At 44.0% G+C, this 18,066-nt stretch overlaps 3 protein-coding genes across 5 annotated transcripts; 1 reads left to right on the top strand and 2 right to left on the bottom strand.

The window, feature by feature from the left end:
* Positions 1-444: 444 nt before the first annotated feature.
* On the bottom strand, positions 445-4,452 carry LOC125140162 (splicing factor 3B subunit 4-like). Its single transcript, XM_047808094.1, has 6 exons — positions 4,299-4,452; positions 2,664-2,792; positions 1,935-2,477; positions 1,667-1,840; positions 911-1,063; positions 445-774 (listed from the first exon to the last, which is right to left on the bottom strand). Exons 1-6 carry the CDS (start codon positions 4,330-4,332, stop codon positions 608-610), a joined length of 1,200 nt encoding a protein of 399 aa, XP_047664050.1. The 5' UTR covers positions 4,333-4,452; the 3' UTR covers positions 445-607.
* A 2,752-nt stretch (positions 4,453-7,204) lies between these two features.
* LOC125140185 (ras-related protein Rab-25-like) lies at positions 7,205-10,988 on the top strand. Its single transcript, XM_047808274.1, has 5 exons — positions 7,205-7,513; positions 7,671-7,866; positions 8,755-8,948; positions 9,260-9,340; positions 10,122-10,988. Exons 1-5 carry the CDS (start codon positions 7,471-7,473, stop codon positions 10,244-10,246), a joined length of 639 nt encoding a protein of 212 aa, XP_047664230.1. The 5' UTR covers positions 7,205-7,470; the 3' UTR covers positions 10,247-10,988.
* A 281-nt stretch (positions 10,989-11,269) lies between these two features.
* Positions 11,270-16,002, bottom strand: LOC125138339 (NAD(P)H-hydrate epimerase-like). 3 transcript variants are annotated; one of them, XM_047808271.1, is made up of 7 exons: positions 15,884-16,002; positions 13,501-13,678; positions 13,310-13,418; positions 13,107-13,217; positions 12,865-12,975; positions 11,914-12,061; positions 11,270-11,695 (listed from the first exon to the last, which is right to left on the bottom strand). In XM_047808271.1, exons 2-7 carry the CDS (start codon positions 13,662-13,664, stop codon positions 11,493-11,495), a joined length of 846 nt encoding a protein of 281 aa, XP_047664227.1. In that variant the 5' UTR covers positions 13,665-13,678; positions 15,884-16,002; the 3' UTR covers positions 11,270-11,492. The 3 variants fall into 3 exon arrangements, with proteins under 3 accessions (XP_047664227.1, XP_047664229.1, XP_047664228.1); XM_047808273.1 differs by having other exon boundaries at positions 13,510-13,678; XM_047808272.1 differs by having other exon boundaries at positions 15,771-15,902.
* Between the last annotated feature and the right edge of the window lie 2,064 nt (positions 16,003-18,066).

Below are 18,066 nucleotides of genomic sequence, written 5' to 3'. Positions count from 1 at the left end.
CAAATTTAAAGGCGATTCTTGTAATACAGTTATGAGCAATTTCTAAATCCTGGTTGTCGGTTCTTTGTGTTGATGGAGATGAGAGCACTGATCCAGGGAGGATTCTGTTCTCCTTTTCACTGTGAAACACTTCTACATTCACGTCAGAATAATCAGCAGAGCGGCAGGATTTTAAATGAGCAGGTAAATGAACCTCAGGTGCACATTGTATCAGGTGTTAAAGTCTTACACAAAGATGTGTTAATGTTCATTAGTGCATTTTGTGTTTAGTTACAGCTGCCACGGACTGCACACGAGCAGCTGCTGTGGCTCTGTGTGAATGAGGAGAATATGAAAAGGTCTGTGTGTGTGTTCGTCTTATTAATGGGTGTGTGTCTTAACGGAGGTGTGTGTGTGTGCTGCTCAAAACACTTCTACAGAGTTATTTTCTGTAAATACACTTCCTGGTATTTCTGTATAAAACGTTTATTGACATTTAATCCCATTAAAGAACAGTGAAAATAAAAGGAACTCATCAGTATACAGAAGATTCTCCAAACAGTTTTGTCCTTCAGTAAAGTGGAATGAGAATAAAATAAAAAAGAAATGGCTGTAATTAAGCTGTAGGTTAGGGGGGCAGGGGTGCTCTGATGGGGGCCCGGGGTGGTGCGGGGGGCCGCGGGGGCATCGGAGGTCTCTGAAATCCGAACGGAGGAGGACGAGGTGGGCCTGTGCTGTAACCTGGGGGTGGCATCGGGGGAGGCGGGCCTCGCATCCCAGGGGGCATCGGGGGGCCTGAAGGAGGAGAAGAACAGTCAGAGAGAACAAACACTCAATGACTTCTGACTAAAATCTCAAATCTTTCATCAACCAAAACATTTGCAGAGAACCTGAGGTTCCTCACAGTGACCTGACTGATCTATAAACGTACCCATTGGAGGGCCAAATGGTCCCCGGGGGGGCATGCCCATCTGGGGGGGAGGGGGCATGCCAGGGGGAGGTGGGGCTCTTTGCTGGCTTGATCCTGGAGGAGGTGGAACCATCCCAGGAGGTCCAGAAGGAGGCATCGGCATAGGCGGCATTCCTGTATGAAAGAACAGTCATGCTGAAGAAACAAAGCTTCAGAGGAAAACATTCTGACTGCAGAAGCGTGTGTGAGAACCGGAGCAGCTGCATGATACCTTAAGGAACTCTATGAACCTAAACTCCTGGAATCATGGACTACCCTTGGAGATTCCAGACGTTCGATTTACTGGACGAAGCATTTTAGAGCTCTAGAACTGAGCACCTGCACATTTAAGGTTTGTGAGTTCTACTCTACTTCTCTTCAGCACTAGACACCTTTCATAGTTGTGGAGCACTGACCTGGGGTTCTAGGACTCATTTGGTACCTTTATGTGATTACAGAACTATGAATGCTGAGCACCTGCAAGTTTGGAAGGAAGACTTGTCTTCAGGTCTGAGAACAGTGAGAACACAAATTGTAGATAACCCAAAGAACTCCTAGCTCTATAAGTACTCAGCCATGTGGAACCTTGAGCAGATTAGCTGGGGCTCATTAAGTGGAACTGGTCAGGGATGAAAAAGGACAGTAGAACACACAGAATCCAGACTCTCTGACTACCAGCAATTCTATAACATTGAGAATGTTGATGTTCTGAGCTCAGGTGAAGGTGCTGCTTCTCACCTGGTGGGTGCATTCCTGCTGGAGGGAATGGTGGAGGTCCAGGAGGGGGCACTGAAGAACCTCCTTGAGAAGCAGGGGTGCCCGGGGCGGGGGGCATCTGCATCCCAGGGGGCATTCCTGGGGGTAGAGACCCTGGTGGGGGTACTGGGGGGAAAGCACCAGGAGGAGGCATGCCTGGGAAAGACATTTTCAGGTTAGATCTTTATACGTTACTTATACACGTAGCGAGAAAGTGATTATAGCAACAGGAACGAGCGCGCTCACTGACCGGTGATGGGCATGGCCGCTCCAAGTGCAGTCATAACGGGGGTGGGGACAGTCGGTGGGGGTGGAGCATCAGCAAACAGCTGATGTGGACGGTCGGCCTGTGAGAGCGGGTTCTGCGCTGCAAGGAGCCTCTCTGCGGCAGATCCATGCCGCTCCCCTTTAGAGTCCTTCTTGAAGGCGTAGGACACTGTGATGGGGCGGTTACACAGGTACTGACCATTCATCGCCTCGATGGCCGCGTCAGACGCATCGAAGCTGGCGAAATTGATGAAGGCGTAACCCTTGGAGTTCCCTGTGTCAGGGTCTCTCATGATCTTGGGGGTCTGCAGGATGACACCGAATGCGCTGAATGTGTCGTATAGCAGCTTCTCGTCGATCTCCGGGTCCAGGTTCCCGATGAAGATGTTTGCTCCAACGTCCAGGTTCTTGTTGTGTGCTGAGGCTTTGTTTACACGGATGGGTTTACCATAGAGTTTAATCATGTTCATGATCTTTATAGCGTAATCAGCATCTTCTTCACTGAGGAACTCCACAAACCCGTAACCTGTTGCATGCACACGATGTCAATGATAAAACAACCAATCAACACTTTAATAGTCTCATAATTACGAGAAACAGAGAGAGAAACAGAGACAGAGGAGAGAGACATGTAGAGAGAGCAGTGTTTAATGTTACTGATAGCCAGTTCAAAACCTGACGAAAGTGTGTGTGTGTGTGGTGGTGAACTCACCCTGATGTTGTCCAGTCACTCTGTCTTTGGGCATGTGTGTGTTCACCACCGGTCCGGCCTGAAGGAAGAGTTCCCATAGTAACGGCTCAGACACTTTCTCATCCAGACCACCCACATACACTGTCGCATCTGCACACACACACACACAGAGCCAGTGTTAACACACACATGATACATCAGACACAGGTATAGAATGAGGGCCTCAGATTCCCCTTTACCACCGAGGCAGTTTGAGTGCAGGTTCGGAGCCTAATTTAGAACCAGTTCTTTCTTTTTCGACACCCAAAGCAACGGCTCTGAACCAGGAAAAGTGGTTCTTAAGTAGCATCAAAACGTCGCTGGTCTACACTTAAGAACTGCTGGTGTCATTGTTGATGTGTTTGCGCCGCTGCACTAATGTTGCTGTGTAACATTGTATACAGTGATGTAACACTCAGCTCTGTGACGGCGCTCTAACTGATGGAAAGGTAAACTGGTTCTTAGGAGGATCACCAGTGGAACTAACTTCTAACCAGCACTGAACCAGCACCCGGTTCTTTCTGGTGTAAAAGGGGCATCAGTGTGGACTCTGTTCTGATTATTCAGTGTAAAGGTGGAGGTTTAAAGCCCTGAGGTGGAGGAGTGTTAGTGAAGACTGCACACAGTGATGGAGGGAAACCTGCTGAACACACAACTCACACACACCGGGGAACTAGCACACAACTCACACACATGGGGGAACTAACACACAGCTCACACACACACACCGGGGAACTAACACACAGCTCACACACACACCGGGGAACTAACACACAGCTCACACACACACCGGGGAACTAACACACAGCACACACACACACACCGGGGAACTAACACACAGCTCTCACACACACCGGGGAACTAACACACAGCTCTCACACACACTGGGGAACTAACACACAGCTCTCACACACACTGGGGAACTAACACACAGCTCTCACACACACACACACCGGGGAACTAACACACAACTCACTCTCACACACACACACCGGGGAACTAACACAAAGCTCACACACACACCGGGGAACTAACACAAAGCTCACACACACACCGGGGAACTAACACAAAGCTCACACACACACACACACACACGGGAACTAACACACAGACAGGATGGACATTACTGTGTAAAGGACAAAACAGTCTCCATGTTCAGGAGCACAAACACTTCATAAAGCTCAGAGTTCATTACAGCGTTATAACATGTCATAGGAACCTGACATAGCCTGAAGTACAGACGTGTTTTTACTTTGCAGAGGTTTAAAGTCTCAGGAATTTCTACATAAGTGAATAAAACGCTAAATAAATTCATCCACAAAGGTGTATTAACGCGTAAATTAAAAGTAGAAAACAGAATAAACACCGCCGCGTCTTTATTTTACAGAAAATAAACCTGAAAAGAGAATTTAATAACTAACGTAATATCAATGAATCTCCTCAGAGAGCTAAGCTAATCAATGCTAAGCTAAACAATGCTAAGCAAAACTAACTAGCTGATGTTTGCTATACAGATGTAACATATAAATAGTGGGTGACTTTAGTGTAATAAATGAGTCTGACAGACGCTCACGTTAGAAAACAACGTGTTAATAGATGTTAAAAGACTTTTATTACCTTGGTTTCTCTCAGAAATCGGACCCGCCGCCATGACAAAACCGCTCCGTGCGCTGGCGGAAGTCGTCTTCTTCTTCAAGCGCGTGTCGATTTCAGCTCAGCGCCGCCACCTAGTGACAAGTGTGTGTTAGTCAGTGTCACTGTGAAGCTCTAACTGGACAGGACAGAACAACAAACAAAAACAGTTTAGTGACCGATAACTCAACAACAACCCATGTGTTTATTTAGAATCTGATTCTGATAATAAACAGACAATCAAGAATATAAGATTATTACGTTTACATTTACAGCATGTGACAGACTCTTATCCAGAGCGACGCACACAAGTGTTTAAGTCTCTATCACTGAATACATTAACTGGGGGTCACTACGTTACAGACTGATGATACCATGAGTCTAAAACAGTTTTATTTGTATTTTTTATAAACATATATGCAAAAAATAGGGAAAGAAGTCTTCAACCATCTTTTGAAGATATCCAGTGACTGTCCGGACCCCTAGGGGAAGTTCATCCCACCACGTCGGTGCTACAACAGAGATGAGTCTTGTAGTATACTTGCCTCTTACACTGAGAGATGGTGGGACCATTGGAGCAGTTCTGTAGATCTGAGGGTGTGAGGTGCAGTCTGAGGAGTGATGAGGGCTTTGAGGTAAGAGGGAGATGGTCCATTTTTGGCTTTGTAGGCCAGCATCAGTGTTTTGAATCTGATGTGTTCAGCTACTGGAAGCCAGTGGAGGGATCGCACCAGCGGGGGGTGTGGAGAACTTTGGCAGGTTGAAAACAAGCCGGGCAGCTGCATTTTGGATCAATAGCAGAGGACAAATTGCATTCATAGGTAGACCTGCCAGCAGGGCTTTGCAGTAATCCAGTCTAGAAATGACAAGAGACTGAACAAGCACCTGAGCAGCCTGTGTGGACAAAAATGGCCAAATCATTCTAATGTTGTAGAGAAGAAACCGATATGAGCGAGTCACATTAGCAACATGAGAGGAAAAGGACAGTTGATTGTCCATGGTTACCCCAAGGTTGTGAGCTGTGGCTGAAGGGAAGATCACATCGTTGTGCAAGGATATAGCAGGGTCATGACCTGGGGATGAATCACCTGGGATGAACAGCAGTTCAGTTTTGCTAGGATTGAGCTTTAACTGATGAGCAGTCATCCATGATGAAATTTCTGCCAGACATGCTGAGATCCGGTCAGAAGCTGTGGCATCTGAGGGTGGGAAAGAGAAGATAAGTTGTGTATCATCAGCATAGCAGTGGTAAGAGAACCCATGTGAGGAAATAAGGAACTTCACCAAGAGAGTGAGTATACAGTGAGAAAAGAAGAGGACCAAGTACTGAGCCCTGTGGGATGCCAGTGGAGAGTCTGTGTGGGGCAGATGTCACTCCCCTCCATGTTATCTGATATGAGTGTCCTTTCAGGTAGGAAGCAAACCATTCCCAAGCTGATCCCAAGACTCCTGAGGGTGGATAAGAGAGTCTTCTGGTTGACCGTATCAAATGCTGCTGAATGGTCAAGGAGGATAAGGACGGATGACAGTTTGGCTGATCTAGCAGCAAGTAGTTTCTCAGAGACATCCAAAAGGGCTGTCTCTGTACAGTGAGCTGCTTTAAAGCCAGACTGTTGGGATCTTGTTCTGTGAGAAATAGAATTTTTGAAAGAAACGAGAGAAGTGATACCGGTCTGTAGTTACTGATGTCTGGTGGACCCAGAGCCGGTTCTTTCAAGAGAATCCTAGGGAATAACCCTTGCTCTCTTGAAAGTAGTTGGTACCTGTCCAGATGTTATGGATCTATTGATGATAGTGGTGATAAAGGGCAGAAGGTCTTGCGAGATGGTCTGGAGCATAGTAGAAGGGAGTGGATCCAATGGGCAGGTGGTAGGATTGCAAGACTGGATGAGTTGTAAAATCTCTTCTGCTGCCACAGTTGAGAAATGCGAAAGCAAAGGAGTGGGGGAATTCATGTGAGATGTAATTGAAGTCGGGGCTGAAGTGAAGGTCCTGCAGATTTCCTCAACCTTCTCATGGTAGAAAGAAGCAAAGTCTTCTGCAGTCAGGGAGGATGAAGCAGGTGGAGCCAGGGGTTTGAGTAGAGAAGAGATGATGTTGTGGAGCTTCCGAGGGTCTTGTACCGAAGCTTCAAGGTTTTCTTTGTAGAAAGAAGTTTTGGCAGAAGTCACATCTGAGGAGAACTTGGAGAGCAGTGTTTGGTAAGAATCAAGAACTGCATCAAGTTGTGAGTTCTTCCACTTTCTCTCAGATGAGCTCTCTTTGATTGTTGCACAGCACATCTGAAAGCCAAGGAGCAGAACAAGAAGTTTTCTTGGGTTTAGTGACTTATTATAGACTTATTATAGACTTATTACAGACTTATTACAGACTTATTACAGACTTATTACAGACTTTACACAACCAAACACTTATTAACATAATAATTCACCCCTCCAAGCCTTCCATATTTTACAGTATTACAGCCTGAAACTGAAATGCATTCACTGGGATTTTATTGTTATATTTTATTGTTAGCTTGTCTATCATCGAACACTTTCAGTTGCGTTTAAAACCTGCGTACGAGATGGAAATGTGTAATGAGCGTCTTTGTATTTACAAGGTATTGTTAATCACACACACACACACACACACACACACACACACACACACACACACACACACACATACACACACACACGCGCTCATATTTGATAACAAAACCTCTTTGAGTGACATCATTTAGATGGCGTGTTCATTCATGAGCTTAAAGACTCACACACATTCGGCTTTTAAATGTCACACAGCTGAGAGTCAGAGAGTAGGATCTGAACACACCCTGTTATTGTGTGTGTGTATGTGTGTGAGCGAGAGAGCGAGAGTGAGAGAGAGAGAGAGAGAGAGAGAAAGAGAGGGTGAGAGTGTGTGTGAGATTGTGAGAGTGTTGTGTGTGTTGTGTGTCTGTGTGTTTGAGCGTGTAAGTGTGTGTGTGTGTTTTGGTGGTTAGACCTGTTCCTCCTGACACACCGCTCTATTGACGCAGAGCCTCATCAGGACAGGAAGTAAAGCACAATCCCGACAGCATGGGGTCATAACTCATCCTTATTAAAGTTACATGAGCTGATCGTTGTGGACTTTCCTCATTTCCTCGGTCCGGAGCTGTACTTCAAACCCTGACATGAACATGGCCGCCGATTTGGGATACAACTTTGTGTTTAAAGGTAAGAGTTGAGAGGTGTGTGAAGCTTTCAGGTGTTAGCTACAGAAATTCAGCTTTACCACTGAGACAAGTGCACTAACACTAATTCTCTGTCTCTGTCTCTGTCTCTGTCTCTCTCTCTCTCTCTCTCTCTCTCTCTCTCTCTCTCTCTCTAACAGTGGTGTTAATTGGGGAATCTGGAGTTGGGAAGAGCAACCTGTTGTCCCGATTCACTAAAAGCGAGTTTAACCACGACAGTCGCACCACCATCGGGGTGGAGTTCAGCACTCGCAGTGTGCAGCTGGATGGAGTGACCATTAAAGCTCAGATTTGGGACACAGCCGGTCTGGAGCGCTACAGAGCCATCACTTCAGCGTGAGTGTCAAACCCAATCATTAATGCAATCATTCAATCAGAGCTCCACGTTATCTGATCTGTAGGAAAAGTCGAACTAGTCTGCAGCCACTAGAAAATGAGCAGTAAGTGAACTCGTGATCAGGACAGTGGTGATCAGATGGAGATAAGATCCTGAAGGTCCACAGGATCACACTCAGCGTTGTGTAATGTTACAGTTGCTATGTTACAGATTTTAGAGCGGATGGCGTCTGTAACAGCAGAGGAGAATCAGATGAAACATACAGAGACACAAAGACTCAGCAAAACCTCCAACAGTTCACCGTTTAGATAAAAACTGTGTGTTTCCTTTTGTGGAGGCAAATCCTGAGATTGAAAGCTGCACAAACCTGAGAATGGAGAGGAAATGAAAACGTTCTGTGTGGACGAGGGGACTGTTAGAGATAAATATTAAGTGACATAAGACAGGAAGTTCTTACCAGGACAGACTACAGCTCCCATCACTCATGTGGGGTGCCAATATTATAAATCAGCAACTATGTGAATACATTTCCCAACGTAAGGCAATGTTCATGTTAAAATGAGGTAGAATCAGTGTGTGTTTCACCTGCGCAGGTTTGAGACCTGAAATCAAGCTCAGACTTTATTCAGTGCGTTTTACAGAAACGACTCATTTACATTTTACTCAATAATGAAATAATTTTTTGTTAATAAATTCTTTGGAGTGGTGAGTTTAGTATCACAGACATGCCTCTTCACACCTGTCTCAGGTAAACAGGTCATTAAGGTTGGTTACCTGACTCAGGTGTGTTCCTAGTTAGAACAAAAGCAGAAGAATGTGGTCATGGTGTTGGCGTGGTGTGGGCGTGGCCTAAGCCGAGGCTGAGGGGTGTGAAATGTTTTGTTCAGGTATTACAGAGGTGCAGTCGGAGCTCTGCTGGTGTACGACATCAGCAAACACCTGACGTACGAGAACGTGGAGCGCTGGCTGAAGGAGCTGTACGACCACGCAGACCCTCATATTGTCATCATGCTGGTGGGGAATAAGAGTGATCTGGCAACCCAGCGCACCGTTCCTACAGAGGAGGCCAGAGCTTTTGCAGGTAAAGGGAAATTAAAATCAGTAGAACATTAGGAGAACATTAAGGGGTAACAGTAAGAAGAAGCATAGCTTTGAAACAAATTTTTTTGTGCCACTGCGATGTTTTCCAATTTTTTAAAGAGGATTGTAGTGGAGAACATTTGAGGAACCCAGTGTTAAGTGTCTGCTGTTTTACAGTTGAGGTGTTAATGATGTTGATCATTAACCAGAACCATAAGCACTGAGGTTCTGCTGATACAGAGATTTATCTGTAGTTCTTCTGGAGATCACTTCTGTAATGAACTCATACACTAACTCTTTCTGCTCCTACAGAGAGTAAAGGTCTGGTCTTCATCGAAACTTCAGCTCTCCAATCCACCAATGTAGAGAGTGCCTTCCTCCAGGTTCTCACAGGTGAGTTAACTCAACATGCTGAAGCTTAGAGCTGTAATGAAGCATGAGAAAGGACTAAAATACAAATCATTAATAACTAACACACACGCACTCACACAAGCACATACACATGCACTCACACACACACCAACTCACACACACACACACGCACTCACACAAACCCATACACATGCACTCACACACACACCCACTCACACACCCACTCACATGAACTCACACAAACTCACTCACACACACGCACTCACACACACACGCGCGCGCGTACACATGCACTCACACACTCAAACCCACTTACACACACACACACACACACACACACACACACACACACACACACACACACACACACACACACACACTTAAACACACGCACACACACTCACATGCACTCACACAAACTCACTCACACAAACTCACTCACACACACGCACTCACACACACGCGTACACATGCACTCACACAGTCAAACCCACACGCACACACAAACTCACTCACACACACACACAAACTCACTCACACACGCATGCACACACGCACACACTCTTATATACAAACACAAACACACAGAGACACACACTCTCACACACACAAGCACACACTCTTATATATACACACACACACACACACACACACACACACACAAACACTCCTACCACCAGGAGGCGTTGTTTCCTGTATAATTAGGATTGTAATACAAGTGTTACAGAACTTAGTTGCACACTACAGAGGGTTCATGTCTACATGTGACGGGAAAATATCTTTCTCTTTCTTTGTGTCTCAGAAATCCACAGGAAGGTTGCGAGTAAACAGGTGACTCGTGGCTCCATCAGCGCTGTGACTCTCGGCACCACTGGACCCATCATCGAAGCTGCAGAAGAGAGCAGGAGCTGCTGCAGGAAACAGTGAAGATACCAGCATCATCCTCACAGAGATGCCTACAGACGTCCACTACACACTGCATCGAGTCAAGCTGATCTGTTAGCTGTGTTCCAACGCTGAGCTCCAACACACACTCGTCCACTTCCTCTAGATGCACTGCCCTCGGGCAAGTTTACTGTCGGCCAACATCATTATTCTGAACTTATTCTCATTTCGCAGCATCACTTTAGCTCTATTTATATTAAACTCATTCACGTCACATTAGTACACAGTCGTGAAGAAAGTCTGTGAACGTTTCAGCTGTTTCTGCTAAATGTACACTCCAACACACACCACATGGACACACGTGTGATGATGTGGAGGTTGTAGGGGACGAGTGTGTGTTCTAAATGGTATTGGAACACAGCGTGGGGTCACGTGATGTTGATTTGTTGTGTGTGTTGTGTTTTATGATGATGGTGTGAATGTCACGGCTGATGTTCAGTCACATTTACACTCTGGATCCATGAGTTACAATGAAATTATTTATTTTACAGCCGATGCGATGCAGAGAATTCGACCCGGAGAGAATGTTTACTCACCATTTGTGTTGATTTTGTGATTTTTTTTAAATGCTACAGTTAGAAAATCCCACACTTTTAAAAGCAAAGCTCCCAGTGACAAAGTTTATTAAATGTAAATTCCCATTATTTTAATATGAACTCTATATTTTTTCAATCAGTTATGATTCTGTGTAGAGATTCAATAAACACAATGAAACATTAACGTTTACGCTCATCTTCGTCTGATGTCAGCAGGAGACTCTGTCAAGTGGACTTATTAAATACATATGAGAACACAGCGCAGGGGTGAGGGCTCCTCACGTGTAAACCTGCACGTGTGGACTGTAGCTCAGGGATTTCAGTCAGAGGCTTTAGGGAAATAATCAGTTTTCATCTCAGCAGCAACAAACTAAAAAGTTTTATTTGGTAAAAGGACAAGCTACAAAATCATTGTGTGTGTGTGTGTGTGTGCATGGGTTTGTGTTTCTTTATACAATTTATACACAGATTCCAGATCAAAGTGAGTGTTTATTTCAGGCCAAAACGTTTAATGAGATTCAAACATTAACAAAAGGTTTAGACACTTTAACACCAAGAGAAACAACATCTCACTGCCATGTAAAGGAAGTCGTCTGACAGTTCAGTGCTTAACCCTGTCTGTAAGAGTGTGTGTGTGTCTGTCTCTGTAAGTGTGCGTGTCTGTCTCTGTAAGTGTGTGTCAGTGTTGCTGGTCATTTGAGTCTGAGCACACACTCCGTCCCCTGATACTGTGGCAGGTTCAGAGCGTACTTCCTGTCCAGGGCTGGAGGAACAAATCTCCCACCCAGGAAGTGATAACGGCCCTGAAAGTGAGACGCTGCTTTCTTGGGAGCGGTGAGAGAGATGAGCAGGTCAGGCTGAATCCCATCAGAGTCTCCGGTCTCTACATCCCAACCTGAGAGAACAAAACATCAGTGTGTGTGTGTGTGTGTGTGTGTGTGTGTGTGTGTGTGTGTGTGAGGTTTAATAAAATGTGTTTAAAATGCAGACAGGATCAAACATAAAGGAGATTGTTTCAGTGCTGTTATAAATGAAAGTGAATGTGTGCAGTGAACACACTCTGGAGCACAACATAAACAAACCTGGGAGACAGAAAGGTTTTAAGCTCCTCACCTGAGGGGATGTCGACGCTAGCGATCGGTGCGCTGACCTTCTTCAGAGTGGATAAAATGTCAGCGAACGGCTCGCGCACCGCTCCTTTAAAACTGAAACCGAAGATGGCGTCGATCACCACATTATACACCTCATCCACCTCATCAGCCTGGAGGAGCAACAGAAAAGAGTTACACCTGTGTCTGTGTGTGTCTCTGAGTGTGTGTGTATGAGTGTGTGTGTGTGTATGAGTGTGTGTGTGTCTCTGAGTGTGTGTATGAGAGTGTCTGTGTGTGTCTCTGAGTGTGTGTAAGAGTGTGTGTGTGTGTGTGTGTGTCTCTGAGTGTGTGTGTGTATGAGTGTGTGTGTGTGTGTGTCTCTGAGTGTGTGTGTGTCTCTGAGTGTGTGTATGAGAGTGTGTGTGTGTGTCTTTGAGTGTGTGTGTCTCTGAGTGTGTGTGTGAGTCATGATGCCATCACATGCTATTGCAATTCTAATAAGTTTCCTGCTATAAAACTAGACAGTCAGATGGAGTCAACTTTCAACACGGCACTGAAAAGTTCAGAATCTAACAGTAATAATTTTATGGTGTCAAAATGAAAGATAAAAGAAAAAGTAAACACATGAATGAACCTTTTTGTTGTGTGTCTGTGGACACGGGGATTAGTTAAGTGCTATATATATATAAATTGAATTGGAATTTCACCACAGAAGTAGGATCATTTATATAGCACCTGAATGCAGCATTAATATCAGTGAAGTGGGTGTGACCTCTGTGTGTCTGGTCCAATTAAGTGGGTGTGGCCTGTGTGTCTGTTCCAATTAAGTGGGTGTGGCCTCTATGTGCTCGTTCCAATTAAGTGGGTGTGACCTCTGTGTCTCCGGTCCAATTAAGTGGGTGTGGCCTCTGTGTGTCCGGTCCAATTAAGTGGGTGTGGCCTTAGAACTAAGCACTTTTTAAAAATGTTTTACCTCTGGCATTTCAGACAGAAAGGGAATCTCCATCTTCTCACACTGAGTGGTTAAATTCTTGAAAAGCTGTTTGTTTGGTCGTTTCGGGTAAAGAACAGCTGGTTCATATCCCTGTAAACACACACACACACATACACACACACACACACCATGATGATTTCCATGTGTAAGCATCTCATCACATCCTAATTTAATGAAGAACAACCAACCACACAAGTGTAGAAGTGAAAGGTGATGCTCACAAACAGCTTGAGATGCCGAGCGCAGACCAGACCGTCACCTCCGTTATTACCTGGACCACAAACCACTAACACACGGGGAGGGAGTCTGAGCAGAGACTGCAGTGGATATGCCTGACACACACACACACACACAGGAGACATCTGTGTGTTTACTGTAACAATAATAAGTGTGTGTTTCAGTCATGTATATAACTGGTCTTTACCTTAGCAACAGCTGTAGCACAGCTGAGTCCAGCGAGCTCCATCAGCTGATCGACACTGAAGCTGTACTCAGAGAACAGCTCCTCATCGATGCGCTGAGCTTCCTCTTGACTACACAAACACACACAGGTCAAAATGCATGTTGTGTGTAGAGCTTTTTCATACATACAACATGAGGACATGTCATACTTACCCTAAGTACCTGAGTGACTGGGCCATGTTGGAGACCTGCCTGGTGAACTGTGGTGTGTAAGCGTGTTCACACACATGTGTTAATGCTGATCTGCATGCGAGGACAGTGGCACCCCGTGACGTCACAAGGAGACCAGCGCCAAACAGACCCAGCAATCCCAGCATGCACCTGGATAGACCTGACACCAGAAATGAACCAGATGAACCAGAAATGGTGGGAATTGGTCACAGGGCTCTCAAGTATCACGCATTGAAACAGTCAATCATTTCGGTCTTTTCTCACGCTCTCCCACCACACATTGTATTTGTCACACAGAAAAACCTTTTGGCTATTTATCAAATATTTAATAAGCCACAGCACCCAAAATGTGTCAGTCCGCATCGCTGTCTCTATGGAAACGGGCAGGAACCAAGCGCATCTCCCCTGGAGCTCTTAGTCGAGCCTGACACTTATCAGCCAATCAAAACAAGAGGCTACACAGCAGCCAATCAGAAAATAGCACTATTGTATCTGGGTAAGATTTAACACAACAACCAATGAAAAAAAAAGCAGGTCCTGGAATTGTTCATCATCGTCCTCGTTCCCCCACAGAGAAAAGCCCTGGAGCTGCGAGCATCACTTTGAGCACAGAGTAAGTCATGATCTCCTGTTTAATGTTACAACTCATTCACAACGTGTTTAACACAAACAGTGACATTGTGACTGCTGTTAGAGACGTTTCCCAGATCATCAGCAGGAGTTTGTCATCAGTGTCTGTAACTTAGTCAACAGTTTTACAGCCTGGTCACTGACAACACCTGCTCAGGACATGTAGTCTAGGGCCAGTGGGTCTCAAACTGGGGCCCTGAGATGGTGCCAGGGGGCCCCGGGTCACTGACAACACCTGCTCAGGACATGTAGTCTAGGGTCAGTGCTACTCAAACTGGGGGCCCTGAGATGGTGCCAGGGGGCCCCGGGTCACTGACAACACCTGCTCAGGACATGTAGTCTAGGGCCAGTGGGTCTCAAACTGGGGGCCCTGAGATGGTGCCAGGGGGCCCCGGGTCACTGACAACACCTGCTCAGGACATGTAGTCTAGGGCCAGTGGTTCTCAAACTGGGGGCCCTGAGATGGTGCCAGGGGGCCCCGGGTCACTGACAACACCTGTCAGGACATGTAGTCTAGGGCCAGTGGTTCTCAAACTGGGGGCCCTGAGATGGTGCCAGGGGGCCCCGGGTCACTGACAACACCTGCTCAGGACATGTAGTCTAGGGCCAGTGGTTCTCAAACTGGGGGCCCTGAGATAGTGCCAGGGGGCCCCGGGTCACTGACAACACCTGCTCAGGACATGTAGTCTAGGGTCAGTGGTTCTCAAACTGGGGGCCCTGGGATGGTGCCAGGGGGCCCCGGGTCACTGACAGCACCTGCTCAGGACATGTAGTCTAGGGCCAGTGGTTCTCAAACTGGGGGCCCTGAGATAGTGCCAGGGGGCCCCGGGTCACTGACAACACCTGCTCAGGACATGTAGTCTAGGGTCAGTGGTTCTCAAACTGGGGGCCCTGAGATAGTGCCAGGGGGCCCCGGGTCACTGACAACACCTGCTCAGGACATGTAGTCTAGGGCCAGTGGTTCTCAAAATTTTCCTTTTTCTTATCTAAAATATTTCACTCTTGCCTGTGTTCAAAACTTGAGAGCCCTGAGGTCAGAATATTTGACTCGTCCACGATAAAGAGTCGACTCCATCGCCACATTACTTTTCAGTGTCAGCATGACTTTATGATCAGTTGTGCGAGGTTTTGATCACTGATTGTTAAAATCTTCCCTTATTATAGCTGACTTTGTTTCAGGAAATCGTGCTCAACCAAATCACTAATTAATACCACTGTACTGCTTTTTTATGATATAACTGCAAAATACAGAACAGTAAGCACATTAAAGAGACTATCTACATTAAATGCACTACGTTTTAATGTCTGTGCTTCTGTAAGGATATTAATCTACATTTTCCCTGTTGGAATATCGACATACAACAAAAAACGATTCACCTAAATGAACCGATTCTAAGAGTTGACTCTTTGGTAATAAGCAGGAAGACAAGTTTAAAAGGTTTAAAGGTCGATTCTACAATATATTATGTCCAGTGACACAAACACACTTATATCACCTCCATATAAACATTAGTTAGTCACAACAGTACAAACATAACAGATTAAACATTAGGCTTGATGACATTGATCTATTTTAATGTTTGTATTAAAACACCGAGCTACCTATAAAATTAGCACCTCACCTTAAATAACTGGATAGAAATAATGAGGCAATTTCATATAAATCGTTTAAATCACACGCAGTTATAAATCGATTCAGTTGTAAAGCTTGCTAAATTAGCATGAATTTATTCACCTGGGAGTTCAAATCAGGCGACCACAGTGGACACCTAAAGGGTCCTCAGGACGTTACAAAATAAAAGTTTTTAGTGTTAAGGTTTCTCTAATTTATGTATTTAAAGCTCTTACCAAATTTGGGTTTGGAGATTCTTTTTTAAGCCATCAGGACTTTGTGTAGAAATAATAATAGTTATTAAATTGAAATTCTGAACCTCACCTAGATTTAATTTGTCAAGGCTAAGAAAAGGCTGTCCTGTATCTCCATATTTATTTTTGCTTATTATATTATTTATTATTATTTTGCTTATTATATCTCAATTATATCTAAATTTTTAGCTCTGCATATTTCCAGTAGTAATTTACCATAGATATATACACTAGATGTCGCCTTGTATAGGGCAGTACATTAGAACGAATGCGTCAATAGAGCCGCCATCTTGGTACAGGGGACCCCCTCCTCTTTAATGCATCAGCGTCAATGTAGGCAAATAAATAAAATCACGAGAAAATTTAAGGTTTTGATATGAAGATAATCTACTTTTTCACAATATAATGCATAGTGCTAATAGGTGTAAGTTTATTAGTTACATTCTTCCACTTGAGTAAACTTCAAATGAACAATCACTACTTACCTTATAGCCTACTGTATGTAACACTGCTACAATGGTGTGACTATACATGTTCATTTAAACATTTAAGTTGTATTGGTTTATTAAATATGATACACAAAGCAATTTGCAGGTGGAAGCAAATCACAAATTTGAGAGAAACATAATGTGAAAGTTAGATAGTTGAGGTACCAAAGACTGTTCTTTATTCTTTTATCGCAATACTTTTGCCACATTAAATAAGTATGTACTAAAGTAACATAAATAAAAAAATAAAACAACAAAGTTTGATTTTGAGGCTTGTGTGTTACACTGCCAAGCTAACTGGTGACATCCTTCCAGGGCTGTCAGCTGAGTTAACCATTTAAATCCTAGTGTTTAGTTTCTCTGCAACAACAACACGACCTTACACAGTTTCTTCCTGACACTTTTGCTCTGCAGTTTCAGAGTATGAACCTTTGCAACATGGTGTTGTCTCAACTTATGAAAGGTACAACCAGTGAAGTTAAGCTAAAGTGATGGTTGTCTATGCCATCTTGATTCTCAGCAATGTGTTCACGAAGAGCAAATGTGTCATATTATACATTTTTTAAAATTAACATACGATAAAAATCCAAAACCTTTTCAGGCATAATATCATTAAATATGTCTTTAAGTGAAGTAACTTGATAAGATAGCATTCTGCTTGTGTTAAGTTCAGGACAATCTAATAAAATATGTTTGACAGATAAGAGAATCTTACAGAACATACATAAAGGGTCTTCACCTTTAAACAAAAAAAGCATGGGTCAATTTTTAATGTCCTTATTAAGAGCTTCGGAAACAAACATTGTGAAACTAACTGTGAAAAACGAATGTGTAAGAAGCATGGATTAGCTGCGGTTGTTAACCAAGGACTGAAACAAACCAATGTAACCAGAAATATAATTTCCTAACATTCAACATCATAAAACACATTCTCACTTGTGAAATGTAATCCCTTGCTGTCTGGTTTTTATATTTCGTTTGTTTGAACATCCAAACACAGCACAGAAGTCTGGCATCCTCCATGAATTTGAAGTACAAGATATCTATGGTAATTTACAAGATATTACAATTGATGATAGACAAATTATTATTAGCCAGCTGGCTGATAACACCACTTTGTTTGTGAATGATGCCTCTCAAATTCCTTTAGCTTGTAGATTGATTGATTTCTTTTCCAGAGCTTCAGGTCTCTATTTAAATATAATAACAAATGTGGGCTGATGTCTTTTAAAAGCTATAATACTCCCTCCTTATGCAATATTCATGTGAGAGATCAAGTTACATACTTAGGAATTGTAATTAATAAAGACCAGAAAATAAGATGTTAACTCAATTTCGATCCTCTAATAATGAAAACCCAAAAGAAACTAAATTCTTGGTTGCAGAGAGACTTTCTCTTACTCTCTAAAGCCGAAGGATTGTCCAGACTAACGTATGCAGCTCTTTCCTTGGAGGTGAATAATAGAAAGGTTGATAGCATGCTAAATAATTTCATTTGGAAAAATAAAACCCAGTTTATTAGAAAATCAGTCATGATGAATCCACTAAAAAAGGGGGGGGGTTG

This window comes from Tachysurus fulvidraco, chromosome 24 (genome assembly GCF_022655615.1).
Source record: "Tachysurus fulvidraco isolate hzauxx_2018 chromosome 24, HZAU_PFXX_2.0, whole genome shotgun sequence".
In the NCBI taxonomy this organism is placed as follows: domain Eukaryota; kingdom Metazoa; phylum Chordata; class Actinopteri; order Siluriformes; family Bagridae; genus Tachysurus; species Tachysurus fulvidraco.
This window is presented reverse-complemented; position numbering and strand designations above follow the sequence as displayed.